The 20,077-nt window shown below is 36.8% G+C and overlaps 1 protein-coding gene and 1 pseudogene across 7 annotated transcripts in view; one reads left to right on the plus strand and one right to left on the minus strand.

Annotated features, from left to right (window-relative positions):
- KDM4C (lysine demethylase 4C) overlaps positions 1–20,077 on the minus strand; it is a 415,273-nt gene that overhangs the window by 237,647 nt on the left and 157,549 nt on the right. For 6 of the 7 annotated variants that reach the window (XM_037493847.2, XM_037493848.2, XM_037493846.2 and 3 more), the window contains one exon: positions 18,515–18,652. The exons of the other annotated variant lie outside the window; for it this stretch is intronic. In XM_037493847.2, the coding sequence (XP_037349744.1) occupies positions 18,515–18,652 (138 nt within the window). The remainder of the gene's footprint in view (positions 1–18,514; positions 18,653–20,077) is intronic. 7 annotated transcript variants of the gene reach the window in all.
- LOC119232905 (histone chaperone ASF1B-like) lies at positions 11,647–13,762 on the plus strand (annotated as a pseudogene).

Raw genomic sequence — 20,077 nt, forward strand, 5'->3', positions numbered from 1 at the left:
TTGATATTATACCTATTTCCTTTAACAAGGAGAAATTATTTCAGTAACAGTCTCCACGTTTGCAAAATACTCATGTTACCTATGTGAGTACAAATTCCAGAAAGAATCTGGCAACACATACCCAAATACTGTTTGAGTCAATAGTTACTCTTCTAAAATCTCATCCTTTTAAAAAAAGAAAGTTGGGCGACAATTTATTATAAAGTTCTTCACAGCAGTGTAACCTAAAATTCTAAAATTTGTGAATACCCAAAGTCCTTAACAATAGAAAAGCAAAATTAGGTTACAGTCATAAGAAATATTCAGTTATTTTAAATCATATTTTAAAGGACTTTGAAGTGGCATGAGAAAACATTCAAAAACAATAAGGCTATAAGCAAAATACAAATTATATATTTGATAATATTCCAACTGGTTTAAAATTATACTTCTATACAAAATAGTCTAGCTTAGGGTAATTCAAGATCTCATCAAATTGACCCTCCATGGTCCCAGACCTAGGTAAATTAGGATATGAGATTAGAGGCTTCCTCCCAAAAGCCTATTATAGGTCATTATCATAGCAGATAATTAATACATGTTTAACTACATTGAGTCTAAGAAATTTACTGGACGGTGAGTAATGGTTTCAGTCCTTGTGCTTCAGAGACAAAACTAAAAGCAGGAGGTCCAGAACCACCAGTGCACCCACTGAGAACCATTCTGTCTTCAGATATTGGGAAGTGACTGAGAAAACAGGCAGCCAAAACTGCACACATGACTTTCACTGAAGACAAGTCCTTCCACAATGTCTGACTTTATCCTGTGAAGTTGCCATAAACAACATTTACTTCAAAGCTTAATAATTATAAAGACTAAGAAAATACATCTGATCCAATCTTCTAACATGTCAAGCAGTCCCAGAAGGAAAAAAAACAAGGAGGAAAGGGAGCTCTCTTAAACGAAAATCAACACAAACTACATTATGTCTATCTAACAAAACTTAACTCTATGAGTGCCCAGTGAAATTCTAGGTTTGTAAACTTCCCAAGTTCAAAATGCTTCTTTGAAAACACAGTGAATTGCATCTTCCCAATTATCTTGGTAAGTAACTCCATCAATTACTCAGTAATTCAATCTAAAGAATACTTTAGATTCTCCACTGCACAACTCAGAGTGGATACGTCTACAAATGTGAATCTGAACTTGCAATTCCTTTTCTTCACTTTCATAGCCCAGCACTGTGTTGCTGAACAAATTACAAATTGATTTAGCTTCGCCACATACACTTTCCATCTCAATAGCACCAGCAAACACAACATCTTTCAAGATAAACCACTATCATGTAAACCCAAATATTTGAGTATCAGTTTGTCCATTAAGGTCTTGGTCATACCTTTTCAAATTGAACAATATTAGGTTTGAGGATTCAGCATATTTTGAAAATCATGAGTGTAAAGAGCACCAAAATTCAGAAAAAAACACCCATTTGCTCTAATCAAATGTGAAACACTAAAGCATGAAATCACCATGACCTAAATAAATGGATATGGTTTTAGAGACATAATCTATACAACTACACATGAAACGTTCATTATCAAACCATGAATTGGAAATACTTAAAGAGGAAAACATACAACAAAAAAAAGGTTTCAAACAGGAACAGAGCAGATTTTGGAATATTACTCTTTCAATAATCTTTTCCCTCATCTATTCCTTCAACCCCTTGCTGAGACAGCTGCCATTGTGTATTATGTATTGGCAGATTAATAGTGCATTTGTTCTTCAACTCTACTCTAGCAACGCCTCAAATAGAAAAGTTTGCATTTAACTCTGCAAATAGAGATGGTATATGTTCTCTGGTGGTTTGATTTTAAGAATGACATAAAGTTAAGGGGTAATTTATACCATCTGCTCTCTTGCAACAGTGTGCCCTAGTTTCCTGATTGTCTGACTTTGTGTAGGTGTTTTAAATCTAAAATATCCTGTAAGATGGTTGCAGTTGGTATTTTCTTATTTTATGTAGCCCCACCTTGTCTATTAAGAAACCAGGTTGGGTTTTCCTTCCCCTTTGTGCCATTCCTATTTCAAACTTCCATAATCTTAGAACTGTTGGCAAAAGTCACTTAGTTACTTTTTCCTGTCATGTCTTCCAAATTCAATGTGATAATCCTTTATGAGGCCAGAAAAAAATGTAATTCTAAAGGAAGTTATTAAAATTTATTTCACCTATCCAATCCTCTAAACAAGGAAACGATTATAGATGCTGTCATTCAGTAAAATAGAAAACACATTAGCATTTTCTTAAGTGCAGTGGAATAAGCTGAGATAGGTTATGTGGGCAGGTCCCTTCAATAAAGACAGGGTTAGGGCCTCCCCTGGTGGCGCAGGCAGTTAGTTGAGCACAGCATTGTGAGGCTGTCCACAGCCTCTGCAGCGCCGGTTCCATCCCAGCCAGCCGGCAAGGGTCCCACATGGCACGGCAGACCTCTCCTGTTGTGCCTTCTGCTCCCCTCAGCAGTGTATTTCGTCAGTCTACCTGCTCTGTTCCCCGCTGTCTCTGGTGAATCTTCTCACCCTCCCTCTGGCCTGTACCCCAGTTCTTGTATAAATAAATAAATAAATCTTAAAATAAATAAATAAATAAATAAAGACAGGGTTAGAAACATGTAAGTGCACCAGGTTCACCTGGCCATCTGTCTGCATGCAAGGAATGAAAACAGAGGACTGAACTAATGCATTCATTTTCAAAGTTCAAAGATTTGTTAACAAGATCTATGCAATGAATTCTTGTGCACTATTGTGGTTCAATGATGAAGAAAAGAAAAGAAAAGAAAAGAAAAGAAAAGAAAAGAAAAGAAAAGAAAAGAAAAGAAAGAAAAGAAAAGAAAAGAAAAGAAAAGAAAAGAAAAAAAGAAAAGAAAAGAAAAGAAAAGAAAAGAAAAGAAAAGAAAGAAAAGAAAAAAAAGAAGAAAAAGAAAAGAAGAAAAGAAAAGAAAAGAAAAGAAAAGAAAAGAAAAAGAAAAGAAAAGAAAAGAAAAGAAAGAAAGAAAAGAAAAGAAAAGAAAAGAAAAGAAAAGAAAAGAAAAGAAAAGAAAGAAAAAAGAAAAGAAAAGAAAAGAAAAGAAAGAAAAGAAAAGAAAAGAAAAAGAAAAGAAAAGAAAGAAAAGAAAAGAAAAGAAAGAAAAGAAAAGAAAAGAAAAGAAAAGAAAAGAAAAGAAAAGAAAAGAAAAGAAAAGAAAAGAAAAGAAAAGAAAAGAAAAGAAAAGAAAAGAAAAGAAAAGAAAAGAAAAGAAAAGAAAAGAAAAGAAAAGAAAAGAAAAGAAAAAAGCCACTGCAAACCAGGTATATTAGAATAAACTAGAAGATTTTTTTAAATAAATGAAATGTACTTATCATAAGTGAAAAATAAAAGGAAAAGCATTGGAAAACAATGTATACAATTTTGTGGGGGGTTTTGTATTTTTTTTTTTTTTTTGTGGGACCCTCGCCGGCTGCAGAGGCTGCAGAGGCAGCCTTGCAGCCCAGCACTCAACAGCTGTGCAACCAGGGGAGGCCCGGGTTTTTTGTATTTTTAAATTTCTTTTTAGAAACTATATGCTTTTCTTTTTTAATTGGAATAACATTGCATTTAACATTTTTTTTAATTTTTTTTAAAGATTTATTTATCATGCATATAAGATCTGGAGTACAGGCCAGATATTTGTGGGAGGGTGAGAAGATTCACCAGAGACAGAGTGGGGAAAAGAACAGGCAGACCGACTGAAATACACTGCTAAGAGGAGCAGCGGGTGAGACAGGAGAGGTCTGCCATGCCATGTGGGTATCTTGCTGGCTGGCCGGGATTGAACTCATGCTGCAGAAGCTGCGGACAGCTTCACAGCGCTGCGCTCAACCACCTGCACCACCAGGGGAGACCTGCATTTAACATTATTTAAATTTCAGATTGGGCAATGAGATTCCCACATGTGTACATAATACATACATAAAAACATGTTGGTGGGCCTCCCTGGTGGCACAGCGGTTGAGCGCTGGGCTGCGGAGCTGCCCACAGACTCTACAGCGCCAGTTCGATCCCCAGCCGCCAGCAAGGGCCCCACATGGCACGCAGACCTCTCCTACTGCGCCCCCTGCTCCCCTCAGCAGTGTACTTTGTCAGTCTGCCTGTTCTGTTCCCCGCTCTGGCTCTGATGAATTCTCTCACCCTCCCACACTTCTGATTGTACCCAGTGCTTGTATAAATAAATAAATAAATCTTTTAAAAAAAAAGTTAGTATTTTGGAAGTGTACAAGAAGTTGTTTACTGATTTTACCTTTAAGGAAAAGACTGGAAAGGATGTCATTAAATATATTCATGTGCTCTAATTTTTTTTAACCATATATATATATTCTTTCTTTTAATTTTATAAATTTTAAAAATGGGTATTTAGGTACTAATATTAAAAGCCACAGTGATTTCCTTTCAAATAATTTTCTTCAAAATTTCAAGAATTCCAGCACATAGACACACCATAATTAAATGATTCTGATATCATTGGACATTATAATTTGATTTGTGCTGATAAAACTAGTACTACACCACAACCATCTTGGAAAATGAACTTTTCCCTGCATATCTGATCTCTCCTGGAACTCAAGGAAGTAGAACAAAGGGCACCAACCTGCTTTTCAGGATGCTTATACCAATGACACCACCACTGATAGAAGTGCAGTGCCCATTTTACAAACTACATTCTCCTGGTACGTGGCAATGTTCATCTTCACTATTATGATAAGAAAAAATAGAAAACCTTAACTATTACTTTGAACACTAGTGAAGTTTTAATAATTTTTGAAGTATATTTACCTGCAGAAAAACAGGTTTCTATGCTAATCCTATAATCATCAAAATAATTCCATTTTTAAAATTTAATACTTTAAAGAACAAAGGACAACCCAGAATATCCTTCCTGAGAACTGGGAAATATTTTCCAAGAATCACTGAAAATCATTGCTACTATTATAAAAATATCTTTTATGAACATTTAGAAAGCTGCTAGAAATCACTACCTTCTTATCTTAATTCAATTGAAAAAAAAAAAAAAACCACAAAACCTAGAGTATATGAACACCATGTGTGGACTATAGTCAAACTCAGGAGGAATCTCTTAACATTCATGATAGGTCTCATTCCAAAGAGTTATAAGACACAGTCCCTCAAATTCAGTGTAGGGCCCAGGAACAACAGTATGTTACTGAAGACATAAATAACAGCCCCTTCAAGTTCCTTGTCTTAGGATACTAGCCCACACAACCCAAACACTATTAGTTGATGTACTTCTTTTCATACGGCCCTCATTTTGGCAGAAAGTAAAAGTGGACGGATGTGAGAAATCAGTACAAATATATAAAGCAATCCATCTGCCAGCCTGCTGTTAGCACGTATCCTGCAAATACTATCCCCACAGCCACTGCCTCTCAGTACCTATGACCTGAACTCTACCAATCTTCCCCAAATTATTATTCAGGGAGTTTTCTGACATAGAAATGATCCATGATGAGTTCACTTTTTAAAAATTTATTCAGTGAGGGAGACACAGTACTAGGTGGCTGCTCCACAGTCACTACAGCCTGGTGAGGAACCCAGTAAATTCATCCTTACAGGTAGGAAAAGCTCAAGAGTCATGTCATATATCTACCCCAACAGAATAGGTCATATACCTACTCCAACAGTCAAACTCAGGAGGAATCTCTTAACATTGATGATAGGTCTCCAAAAGAAGTCCATGTGATTGGATTGAGTGTTTAACTGCACTCAAAATAAATATTAAAACACTTTCATTAAGGAAGGAAGGATTCTGGAAATGGAACAATAAACACGTGTTTTAAACAAAAGTATGAAATAAAACATAGGCCTGCTTTCTCCAGGTTTTGCTTTTCATCTCTCTAACCTGATGCCCAAAGCATAGTGTAGGTCTATCCCCCTTATGAATGAAGGTTGCAAACTTCAGTGGTCATCGAGCCCTTCTTGTCTCATCTAGAAGCAAACCTCCCATTTCTCTGTTAGGGCAGGCTGGCATTTTTCATTATGTCTCTATAAATCCTACCCTCTTTTTTATTTGGCTAGGATTGGTCCACTAAACTGATTCATCATTACTGGCAAAGAAAATGGGATTTTTCTCTTAGTCCAGTAAGGCTCACCAATAAATAAGGGTCATATCCCCAAACTGGAATTCAGGAAGAAAGATGCAATGAAACACAATCCACACCCAGCATTTAACTATCTGGTTCTTACCATGACCCTAACAAGGGTCCTTAAACATTTAATTTCATTTATTTTCACAACTATAAAGAAGGCATTATCTCCATCTTACATATGCAGACTGATTAAACAGTTGATACAATCATATACCTAGTTTTAAAAAAAAAAAGGAAAAGGCAAAATCCCAATCAGAGTCTAGTTAACCCTTAAACTTATACCCCCCTTAATTACTACGTGACAATACTTTCCTTATACGTAGGGAAAATGAAGCTCAGCTGAATTAGACAGCCAAGCAGAGATTCAAGACAATTAAATTAATAATTTAATTTAATTTAATTAATTCAAGATATTACTCTCCAGAGCGCCCACTGCCTTCACTACCCTGTGTCATGTTGCTTGAGTGATTCTGACAGCAATTCTATGCAGATCATGGAACTGCAATAACTACTTGAGCTGTATCTCTCAATAAGCATATGGAGGGAGATGCAAGACATAGTAAATTTCATAAAACTTTACTATTACACATGGAACATAACAACTAGCTTTGTCCTAAAGATTATAAAATAATAACAATAGTGAAATAAATGAAATATTGTTATAAGACCTTCATTCCCTGTCACCCAGAATACTGGTATTTATGATTATAAAATAGAAAGTTCCTCAATATTATGATTTCATTTCTTCATTTTTTTAAAGACATTATAACATTATAAAAGTTGAAACTTCACTCACTTAACCATTTTTTCACTGGTCATACTCAAATATAACCCAAAATATCAAACAACAGTAAGAAAAATAAAACCATTATGAATACTGTACTTGGCATTATAAGCAAAAAGGCATGCAATACTCTCCTAACTTAAAGAAAAAACATTGAAAAATACAAACTTATCAATGCAAATGAAAGACAAAAACGATGTCAGAATTTATTCTAAGTGCTGAGTTTTGTATATAGAGCGAGCTACCAAGAATTAATCTGTGCTCTGAGCTGTCCTGTTGGAAATCATCTGTTAGAGTCTCCAGAGACTCTTTGTTTTACCTTGTTCATTTTAGAAAGAGGTAAAAAATATTACAGACCACAGTTTGCAAGAGATAAAAGCACAGCAAGTTAAAAATAATAGGCATGGCTAAAATAGGGAAAGAACTAAGCACTAGGATTCTATATTATACTAGACTTTTTTAGTGCCTGCCTAGCTGGGGACACCTTTTCCCCTTTGAATTGGCTAACATTCTAATTCTTCTAATTGCAAAGGTATAGAATTGTTAAAACTGTAATAGAGATTAATCACAGGTTTCTTTACCCTTTATTCTATTTGATATTGCTTATCAAAATCTTATTTAGCAATTACTTTATTTACTCTCAGTTTTCTGCTGAGAATGGGTCCTAGCAGTGGTACAACGACTCCCATGGCTATAAAACTCTGTGAGGAATCTCCACAATAGGTTCTGATCAGCAGTTTCAGAAAGAAGTATGCTTACCTTCTATCATCTGCTCAGAGCACAGGGAGGATAGACTGTGGGTCTACAGATTAAAGGTTAACTACAGTCACTGCCCTCAATGAAATCCCATTAATTTTTTTTTTTTTTCAAAGAGGGTACACTGAATGATCAAATTAGCAAGAACTCACATCAATACTTAAAACTGGGAATTGTCGCCAGCAGAGAACAGGTATCTTGAAGGAAAGGAAACAATGACCTTGGCTGGGATATCTGATTTAAGAAATCCTAATTCACACTCAGTTCCTCCACTAGAAAGCAAAATCACCATGTGGCTGGGTCAACAGTATGGACCCCTTGAGGAATTTCCCCAAGTCCTGCTTTAACTAGCTACTTCTTTAAGTTACATATTATAAAAAAGACAATGTGATCTTTTGAGAGAGGTCTTAAGAACAATCAGCAAGCAGATCATTAAGTTATCAAGTGAATCAAACTGCTAACAAGCAACAGTGCCTATATGCTAATGCAGCCCCTCAACCCTAGATTGTGCTCTTTAAAATTCCTCATGCTGCCTTTCAATTCTTGTGTGGACATTTCTAACCAAGGCTTTTGAAACAATTAGGAAAGGACCACTATTTTAACACTTCAAATTTTGCAAGACAGAGTGATTTTTTCCTAAGACAATCAGTTACTCTTGGTAGGAGAACTGACTCTATTCAAAAGGCCCACATTTTCTTTTTCTTGCAATATCTACAAACCTTCAGATTGGAAATGAAAAAAGGAAATCATTTTCTGCTACAAAATCGTAGGTTTCATCACCTGAGTTGATGTGATGAGTTCAATTGTGAAATGGATTTCAGGTACAAACTGAAAAGCTTTAAGTTCTCAGAAGAAAATTTTTAAATGTGGTAAATTCATACATTATATTTATATATAAATTACATTTATAATTATTCTGTCCTATGTGGCAGAGCTCTTAGTGAATGTTTTCAATGAATTCAAGTAAAAACAAATTACCAGATCTTTTGGGGTATAGGTTCCCCAAATCACATACTTGGCTGAACTCCATTTAATACAGCATGGCCAAGCAGATGAGTCCAGAAGGATACAAGATACTGAGGGTCAACCTCATGCCTCCAAGTCCAGTCTCATCATCCTCATTTTATACAATATCCCAACTCCTCTGGTTTGGAAAATGGGGTTAGTAGAAGACAGAAGACATGAGCTTATCTCTGAACATGCTCCATGAGAAAGATGGCATGAAGTAACTTGTATAAAGTGCCCTGGATGAAGCCTGACAGTAGTAGACAGTCAAAGTCAGCTATTATTGCCATCAAATCATATAAAAGTAGACTGGCTTAAAGACAAATTAACCTTCTCAATATAACATGTTACTCAAAAAGTCAATTATTCTTGGGCCTCCCCAGTGGCACAGCGGTTGAGCGCTGGGCTGTGAGACTGCCCGCAGCCTCTGCAGCGCCAGTTCAATCCCTGGCCACCAGGTGAGGGTCCCACATGGCACGCAGACGTCTCCTGCTGCCTGCTGCTCCCCTCAGCAGTTTACCCCGGTCCTTCTGCCTGTTCTGCTCCCCACTCTGGCTCTGGTGAGTTCTCTCACCCTCCCGCGCTTCTGACTGTGCCCAGTGCTTGTATAGATAAATGAATAAATCTTTAAAGGAGGGGGAAAAAAAGTCAATTATTCTTAAGGTGCAAATTAAAACCTCAAAAATAGAAAATACATTGATTTCAGGTTAGTAACTAAACATCAATGTTCTAAACCATGTATCTACTTCCATTCAAATTCTATAATCCAGAAAATTTAACAGTAAATAGATTAGGCTCCTTAGCTATGAGGTATCAGGCCCCAGGTATCTCTTCACAGTCACATATATAGTAATCAACGGGCCTTCTACTACAACACTTGAAGTTTCAGATTTCCTGAATTCCATAACTCAATACTTCATCAGAATAAAATGGGATCATAATGTGAATAACTTCCCTTTTTATAACCTTTTCCAGATATACAAATACTAGATCCCCAGTCAGAATACAAGCTCCTAAGGACATGCCTTCGTATCACTTTATTCCCCACATTCTATTTTCTCTGTTTCACTTCAAGCTCTATGAAAGAAAGACAGCAGAGCCACTCATTAGCACCATTAAGCTGTACCACCAAGGCCTAGTAAGCAGAAACAAAGTAGAGGTAAAAAGGAAAAAAAATGCAGAACATAAAATCCCTATGCTCATAAACCTTATATTATATATGCCATATCAGACACTTAAAATTAGACCGCCAAGAACTATTAAATGAGCAACGTGCACAACAGTTTATATTTTCTTTCCTTCACATGCCATAATAATATGGAACTGTCACTATACTAGTATTTTGTGATATAAAGCATATTAAAATATAACCTAGAGATGTGCAGTTAAAATGATTTCTGATTGTTTTAATAAAATCTGTCCAAGATTAAAGATTTTGGGGGGGAAAGATGCTACCTGATTTAAGACATACTAAATTTAATATTAGAGAAGGGCTGAAATATAAAAAAGAATGAACTCATATCACGGCTCTTATATGCAAGACAATTTAATAGTTGAAATCCCTTCCAGATTAAAGGGAAATCAATTTCAAAATTCTATCATCTCTTCTTAAACTTGTTCAAACGTTTGAGGATTCAAATGTCAGAATGCTTTAAAATTACATAGTGAAGTATCACTCCTGGAGTTCATAAGAGAACATTCCCAGCTCTGCAGTACAATTTTTCAACTTTCTGGCATATCGTGTTAATAGATTACTGCTTAAAATAAAATTAATGCAAAATAAGAGATACCATTTTGTAGTCACTAGCTATTACCTTCCCTTCCAAGAAGATAAGATTATTTATCATGCTGTAGATAAGCCTCTCACACTGCACACACTGCCATAAGTATACTACTTTTGATGGTGCGGGTTAGATATGACTGTCCCCAAGACAATGATTCTTTTTACTCTAGAAAATCAGTACAGTAAATAACTTTTCCTCCCTTAGAGACAATCACAGTGCTTGAGGCTGCTACAACACAGAAACAAAATATCTCCACAAATGTCTCCAAACAGTCAAGCTGAAAATCTAAGCCAAAGTTTCATTTAACAGCCTGTCAGTTTTTTGATGTGAAGCTAATGAATGCAGTGGCAAACAAATCCATCAAACCTAACATCAAAACAACTGCACTTCATCCCACCAAACGGAAAAATGAAATACAACCTGCAGGCCAGCACTTTGATCCAACCTAGCCAGGAAGTAGGCCTGTGAGGGCCACCACAGCTGCTGCACAGAAGTAATCATGGATTCCATTCTACCACAGAAAGAAAGAATGTTCCAGAACTGGAAAAGAGTCATCTCAAATATGTACTAATATCTTATTTCAATTACTAAACTATTACATATTTTTAAATCTTTACCAGAAAAAAAAAAAAAAATAACATTTCATTCTAGACTACTCTCGTTCAAAGCTATAAAGATGCCTAAAATAAATAACTTAATGGTAACTTCCACTCATACTGCAGCTTTGCAAATGGAGGTTCATTAAAAGCCCTCCTGCTCTTTATGAAAGCTCCCAGAAGACAAAGAAAATGTGCCTTCCCTCCTTGTATATTTATGTAGTATAATTCCTGTTGCAGAAGAGGAACTTGCTGAGCATGCAACAAAGCAAACACTGCCTATGTCAGAAGGCAAATGGGCATGTGGCTAACAAGAACATTCCTCTTAATTTATTTTTAGTGAAAATCTTATCTTGGATTAACAACTAATTGCCCTCAGATAGGTCGGTCTTCGTAAAGCAGTCCTTTTGTGCAGGAGCATCATACAGGATTTGGCGACACTGACAATCCTCAACTTACAATGGTTTGGTGGACAATTATAGAGCTTTACAATCGTGTGAAAGCACAGGCACACAGTAGAAACCACACTTTGAATTTTTATCTATTCCAACTAGCAATATGCAGTATGATGTGCTTTTGTGATGCAAGCCACAGATCCCAGTCGACTGCACGATCACAAGGGTAAATAACTGATACTCTACAGATGGTTTTTCACTTTCAGTATAGTCAGTGTTCAATAAATTACATGATTCAACACTTTACTGTAAAAGAGGTTTTGTGTTAAGATCATTTTGCTCAACTATAAGATAAAATAGGTGTTCTTAGCATGTTTAAATAAGCAAGACTAAACTATGACATTCAGCACGTTATGTACATTAAGAGCATTTTTGACTTACAACATTTTCAACCTATAATGGGTTTATCAAATGCAACACTATCATAAGTAGAGGAAGAGCTATACCATATTTTTCAGTTCAAGGCAAAAGAGAAATGAATGATTCTTACTGGAGAAAAGAAGGAAAGAAAAGGAATGAGAAATGAGAGGAACAGGATGAACCTGGGGTATTAGAAGAGATTTTCAGAAACAGAGTCTAATAAACTGCTATTAAGGCTATGAGATGAACATCACTGACTTCTAACTACACCTGTTTTCCACAGATATTTTCCAAAATCTATACATAAAAAAACATTTATATGAAGGATGAGGCAGTTTGGATAGACACTATAAAAAGAGGCCATCTGCATACATGCTAAAAAAAAATAAACTACAATCCAGGAAATAATCCCACAGTCAGTGGAATGTCACAAAATAATAGTATAGTCAAGAATATCAGGCTGCAGCCCTTCTGCCCACCAGTGACTATGTAGGCCTTTCTTTTTAGCAAACCTGTCCCTTTCAAGGGCAGATCTTTCTGCCCATTTATGTCTATGCGAGGATCCTTTATACTTTTCCCCCTTTTTATAATAAACCTGCCCTTTTGGATACACACACACACACACACACACACATTCTCCAGTGACTTGAAGTGGAAGACAAATAATTGGGCTTAACACAAATACTAGAGTACGAATTCTAATCCATGATAGCCATCTCTTAAATGCAGGGAAGGTTTCTTGAACAAACACCATATATTAGCAGGTCAGTAATACATTCAAATGAAACCCACAGAAATCTCCTGTCATTCCACTTCTGGGATACCAACAGAAGTCAAATAGTCAATAACAAAAGAAGCAGTCCTTGAATCTTTGGCAGGCCCAACTCTACTCTCTCTTTTGTGCTCTAATCAAACAGGTTATCATACATGGGAGGGTATTATACATAGATACTAGGTGTCTTGGCAAATAGCAAAGAGGCATTAATTGAAAAAAAAAAAATGAAACTTTACCCCATTCACATTAGTTACTTGATAGGACACAGAATAGGTTCTTATTGACCAAAGTCATTATATTGCCAATATATCAGTAAGCCTAAAGACTATCTTTTCAAATCCTATAATTTTCTTTTTGGAATCTGTGGAGAGAGGAGACAAGAATGGTTTTGAGTAAAGTTAGCCCACTGACTCAACAGGACCCAGATGAGGGCTCTGCTCCAGCTCCACTCTCAGCCAAGGCAGCAAGGAGAGAACTAAGGTGTCAGTGCTGGAGATTCCGAGCCCCTCCCATATCCCCTTCTGGTTTGAGATCAATTTCAAGGGCAGTGAGGCCCTGGCAGACACCCTGAAATAGAAGATCATCCACTAGGCTCAACTGACAGTGAGGAATTTGATTAAATCCTAGACTCTTACTACTGATCAGCCTTGTCCCACTAGGAAGATACATGTTCATCTTTCAGGTCAATGCCTCCAACCCATCCTTGAATCCTGAGAAAGATGCTATGCAGCTGGTGGTGGTCCTCACCACCTGCACTTAACCTAAGACAAGAGATCATCTGCATGGGCTACCACATCAATGAGTACCCCAAGTCTGAGCCCAAAATGCACAAGAGAACCTGCCCCCAAAGCCTGAGTTCTCTCGGCTTCAGTGGAACATCTTTGCCTCAAATCCCTGAGGTGATCTGCTTCCATATCAACTGGGACAACATGGGCAAGTTGGAAGCCATAGGGAACCAGGAACCTGCCTTGGATTACAGCACCGCCTCAGCTGGACACCTCCTCACCCAAGTCCTCCAGGGACAATACCTAATGGCAAAAATCCAGTTCTACCTTGGCCCAGCCATGACATCTGGGAGGTGCAGCAGCTAGGGCTCTCCAAGAGCCTTGTAGGGCCACCTGGAGGAGGACTTTGGGGTGATCAACTATATCTCAGCCAAACAAACTTAGCCCAAAAGAAAGAACAGGCCTCAAATCTCTCCCAGTCCTCGCCTGGAAGGATCACCTCACCTCTACTACCCAAGTCTCTTAAGAAGTAGGTACTTCAGGGCCTCCCCTGTGGCGCAGCAGTTGAGCTGTGGGTTATGAAGCTGCCCGCAGCCTCTGCAGCACCAGTTCGATCCCAGCCGTGGGTGAGGGTCCCACATGGCGCACAGACTTCTCCTGCCGCCCGCTTCTCCCCTCAGCAGTGTACTTCCTCAGTCTGCCTGCTCTGTTCTCCACTCTGACTCTAGTGAATTCTCTCACCCTCCCACACTTCTGACTGTACCCAGTGCCTGTATAAATAAATAAATAACCCAAAAATAGATGACTGGATCAAGAAGATGTGGTACATATACACCATGGAATATTACTCAGCATTCAAAAAAGATAAACACATGCGATTTGCAGCAACATGGATGGCGCTGGAAGGGATCATGCTCAGCTAAATAAGCCAGAAAGAAAAAGAAAAATACCGGATGGTCTCACTCATAGCAGGAATCTAGAAAACTTAAATAAGGGACCAGGAAAATGAATAACTATAAGAAAGTGAAAATCAAAATCAACAGAAAAAATATGAACCAGAGACACTCTATGGAGGGTGGGGGGCAGGGAGGGGAAGGATTGGGGTCAAAATAAGGGGGTTGCAATTGTATGGGGAATATAAAAATAAAATTTATTAATAAATAAATAAATAATCTTAAAAAAAAAAAGAAGTAGGTACTTCAGTTTGAATTGTTTCTGATCTGTGTCCTTCCTCTCTTGCACACACAAACTATAGATTCCACCTGCAGGTCATCATGCCACCATGCTTCCATGTCCCACAGACCTCTCCAACCCCAGCCTGCATGGAAAGCTTTCTTGATCAATATCTGGCAAGGTTTCCGCCCTGCTGAGTCAAAGGCTTTATGATTCCTTCCCCATCCCAAACATATGAGCAGATCCATCCATCTTTCTGGAGTCACAGGCAAGGAAATTTGGTTAGAAGGTAAGCTCAGATACAACTGCTGTCCTCCTAGGATGATTTCAATCTAACAGCCCCTAGAAAATGCTTCCCAAAGGTATGTTCAACAGAATGCTGAGGATTGATGACTGAATCCCCCATTGGTCACAATCACTTTCCTGTTAGCTCTTAACTGGATGTGGCTTGCCCTAGAGGCTGCCACTGTGAGATGAAATGTTGGACAGGTCTGCTATGTGTGGTCTCAGTGTGAGCATGACGGTTCCTCTGCCTGTGGCTGCTTTGATCTGCCCTCTGCTAAAGACCTCATGCTCCCAGAGTCCAGAGTGACTACAGGCAAGAAAAGCAGTAGGAACCCTGAAAACCTTTCTTCCCCCTGTCATGCTTCCAGCCACATCCCATCCCAAACCTACTGCGTGGATGCTGTTTGTGACTACAGTTTGTATATTAAAAGGATTATATATTAGCATTTTTGGTTAGTCTTAAAATGAAAGGCATTACACTAGGAGAAAAAAAGTCTTTTGTAACAGCTCTTGTCTGACTCAAAATTTTGGTTTGCATACATGAAATATAATCAGTAAAGCCCCAAACACTGTGCCACATTAGGTAATACTGTACAACAGACATTTTATCAGGTGCTGTTACATACGCAAATCAACTCATGTGGCAGGCATAGCAGATGCCATTCTCTCTGTTTCAACTATGAAAAAGCACACCATTATTTTTTTAAATTATCATCCCCAAAAGCACAATTCATAATCACTTGTGAGTAATAAATTTTTTAATAGTTACAACTTAGAATAAACTGAAGGCAGCAAAGAAGACAAACAAATTTGGGCATTCCCAAACCTAAGTCTTTTAAATGCAATTCATAATTAATCTACTATATTTTACATTTGTCCCCAGCAAAACACAAAAACTAATAATCCAGTTCAAAAAATCTTCCTACAATTAAAAACCACATTATGTACATATATACACACATACACACCAAATGCAGCAAATTTATAACAAACAAATCTGGAAATCAATAAAAGTATGTTTCAAATAAATGATAAGGACACCAATATGTGCAAGAAAATGCCATCACAGCACACTATAATGTAATAGAACCTATTAAGAATTGTCAAGGGAAAAAAAGAAAACATTACTATTGCAAGATATAAGTTTAGAAAGCATAAAAATATGCTAGGAAATATTCAAAACTGTACCTCTTACATGTTCAAGTTCCCTGCTTTTATGCAGAGTAAAATTAGTTACATGATTCTAAGTAGATTCTTAATTTATAACACCATGTTAATTATTAATTGAAACCCTCTGCAGAAGTCAAACTCTCTGTAGTTCCCCATACCCCAGTGCCCCCCAATAAGATATCAATATACTAATCCCTACAATCTGTAAATGTGCTGTTATATAACAAAAGGTATTTTTCCGATTGCTTGTTCTAAAATATAAGGAGGCATATGTAAAGATATGAGAGAGGCCTCCAGGCACAGAGGAGGCTGACAAGCAGAAAGGAGCTCAGTCCTATGACTACAAGGAGTTCTGAACTGTTGTGAGATCAGCCAAAGGAATGAAGAAGGAAAGGGATTCTTCGATAGTCTCCAGTAAAATAAAACAAAAGAAAACACTACAACATTGCAAACACCTTGATTTTTGCTTGGTGATAAGTCCAATGTCAGCCCTATAACCTACAGAATTATGAGACAGTAAATGGGTAGTCTATTTAAAAACTACTTTGTTACAGCAGCAACAGAAAATTAATACTATACTCTCACAAAAGGACCAACTCACCAAAAGCAAGGGAGTGAATATTTTAAAATATCTCAAATACATGTAATTAAGACAAGCTTAAACAGACTACACTGAACATTTTGTACCCTAGTAATATACCAGATCCAAAACAGACATCAACCTTAACTAAACTGAATGATATGAATCACACAGCATGATAACTTACATAGCTAATTCATTTACACACCTCATTCATTAGAAAGAGGTATTTCTAATTTAAATAGAAGAAACAAAACAATTAATGTCTTTCTTAATGTTCTATGACTAACTAAAAGTAGATTCCCTCAGATCCCTGCCTTCTCCACCACAGTGCCCTGCTTCTAACATTCCATTGTTCCAGGCTCTGTCAGTCAAGATATCAGAGGATGACGACAATCAATCTCTCACACCTACTCTCACCCACTCCTACCCCATGTTCACACAGAATTGTGGAAACACACCCTAACCATCTGTGTTAATTTATTCAGGACATTTTAGCCTTGGGGAGAAGCTATCATGGTCAATACCAAGAACGAGATCTGAAACCTATAGTAAACAAACACCAAGTAATTTTTCTAGTTGACTCTGAACAGCTGTGATAGCTGACTTATTCTGTCAGTGATTAAAGATGCAAACCATAAAATAACACACTTGTTACAACCTTGAGGCTATGACTATTTCAAGCATTTAAAGCAGGTGAAAACATTACATTCTGCAAAAACAGTCAACCAAGTACATACACTGTTTCTTCTTTTTATTGGGTTTCCTGTAATATGCGCATGCATAATAGGAAGAAGTCATTCAGTTCCATTCCTTTCTAAATCACCCCTCATAAATAGAAATTACTCAAAACAGGAAAAGCCTTCTAATAGCAGGAACTTTCTTTTATGTGAAGAATTCATTCAAATACTTTCCAGGCTACCAGAGAGCTAATACTTTTAATGTATTATGTGATTTTCTAAATATACACATAAATTAAACCTGAAGTTATCTTTTCTGAATGTATTTCTATCCAGTTTATCCAACAGTTCCGCATGTAAGTTTTACCTATATAAAATGAATAATAGTCACTCGTGCCATGCAGTGGGTAAGATAGGGCCACATAAATGTATTTATCATTTTCCAGTAAATCTATATCTGTTTTACATATTCTGTAAAACACAGTTTCATTAGGAAGCTGCCATCTGCTAGCCTACACCTTTGCCTCAAAAAGCACAGGAAAGGAAGCAACCTAATAGAATCCACCATTACTTTGAAGATGTCCTCTATTACACAACACAGGGGGAAAATAATTAAATTTAACAGAAGTTGCTGCTTGTGAATAAAAATACATAGTTTGTGAACTAAATTAAATATACTAGGCAAGAAATACAAAATTTTACACCAAATTCAACATGAAGATATATTCCTTATCAAAATATGTTCTACATCAAGAAATTCATTTCTGCACGCAGTGCAGTTTAAATCATTTCTTCTTACTATCCTCCCTCAATCTCTTGTTACACTTTTACCAGACACTCTCCTCTGTAAATAGTTGCTTATTTCTAAACCCATGGACTGACTTCTAATATAGAGAGATTCAAGTGTACCTTAATATGAAACCACAGGGAGCAACCAGAAAGTCTTGCAAAAAAACCAATTGGTGACCTTAAGCAAAGAAGCAAACAGCAGTTGCATAAAATTACCTTTCAAGGCAAAGTGCTCCACATTAATCCCCAAACAGAAAAACATAGCTGCAAATCATAATAGAGCCTCTGTAAAATAAATATACCTATTCTGAAATAAATTATCATGAGAGCACACAACATCAATAAGGAAAAAAAATAAATATTGCATATGATCTTAACTTTTCCACTACAATAACCAGGATACACATTTAACTTATGTTTCATTTGTGAAGCATAACCTACCAATTTAGCAATTTTTCCATAGTCAATCCATCTGACAGTAGCAAAATTTGTAGATTCTGCACAGTTGAAACCATGATTAAAACCAGCATGGTAGCCATAAGGGAAAGTGATCATAAATTCTCCAGCCTCCTGGGTGATCTACAGGGTAAAACACATACAATATATTCCAATTATATGCCTTCCCGAGTTGCAAACACAATTAAAATACATTTCCTCTTAAAAAACAAGGAAAACATGCCATGGTATCAAGAGTTACATTAGCATAAAAGAAGTCTCCCAAATCCTTTCAAAACTTTTCAGGAAACTTTTATTTTTTTTTAATGAACTTTTTTTTTTTTAATTTTATACATTTTTTACATCATTTTTCATTTTTGCATAATATATGCATTTTCATCTTGGTTATAGTTGCCATACAATTCCCACCCCCTTTGTTTTCATCCTGCTACCTCTTCCTCTCCCCCCCCCCAACAGTGTGTCTCTGGTTTATAGTTGCTTGTTGATTTTGATTTTTACTTTATTATAATTAGATTTTTTTCCTTGTCCCCTATTTAGGTTTTCCAAATTCCTGCTATGAGTGAGACCATCCGGTATTTTTCTTTTTCTTTGTGGCTTATTTCACTGAGCATGAGCTTCTGTACAGCAAAAGAGACAGTAACCAAAACAAAGAGACACCCCACCGATAGGGAGAAAATTTTTGCACACAACACTAATGATAAAGGACTGATCACAAAAATCTACAAAGAGCTGATGAGACTCAACAAAAACAAAGTAAAAATTTTTTTTTAAGATTTTATTTATTTATACAAGAACTGGGATACAGGTCAGAGGCGCAGGAGGGTGAGAGAATTCACCAGAGACAGAGCAGGGAGCAAAACAGGCAGATGGACTGAAGACACTGCTGAGGAGAGCAGCGAGCGAGGCAGGAGAGGTCTGCCTGTGGGTTTCTCCCTGGCTGGCCGGGAATTGAACCCGCGCTGCAGAGGCTGTGGACAACTTCACAGCACGGCGCTCAACCCCGCTGCGCCACCGGGGAGGCCCTCAGGAAACTTTTAAAAGACATTTTTACACAAGTAGTGAACTTCTGGAAAGTCTGGAAGTCATAACTTTTCCAACAACCCAATAGGTAAATCATTAAATCCATAATCGAAAATACTGTATTTAATTTAAAAATGTCTTTAGGATATTAATGTTTTATTCAAACTAGCAACAAATCTGCTTATTTTATCATTATGTGTATATTTTAATACTTTAAAATTCACATTACTAGATTTGTACTGTAGGTCATATAATTAACATTTTTTAAGCTAGAACTAGAGAAACTTTGACAATGCATGCTGAACAGACTTTATTATGAATTCTTGTTTGCTAAAGAGTTGGTGGTATTTACCACAATATTCATCCATAATACTTACAAAGTATACAATTAAGTGCATTCCAATTAACAGCAAAATTTCCATGTGTATGTACATGTTTATATAAGTGAGTATACTGAAATAAAATAACATGGGTAAATGTATCAGGAAACTAAAAGCAGACATAAAGAATACATTTATTCCATTGCTT

Source organism: Talpa occidentalis, unplaced genomic scaffold (genome assembly GCF_014898055.3).
Source record: "Talpa occidentalis isolate TD23 unplaced genomic scaffold, MPIMG_talOcc4v2.1 talOcc4.7, whole genome shotgun sequence".
Classification (NCBI taxonomy): domain Eukaryota; kingdom Metazoa; phylum Chordata; class Mammalia; order Eulipotyphla; family Talpidae; genus Talpa; species Talpa occidentalis.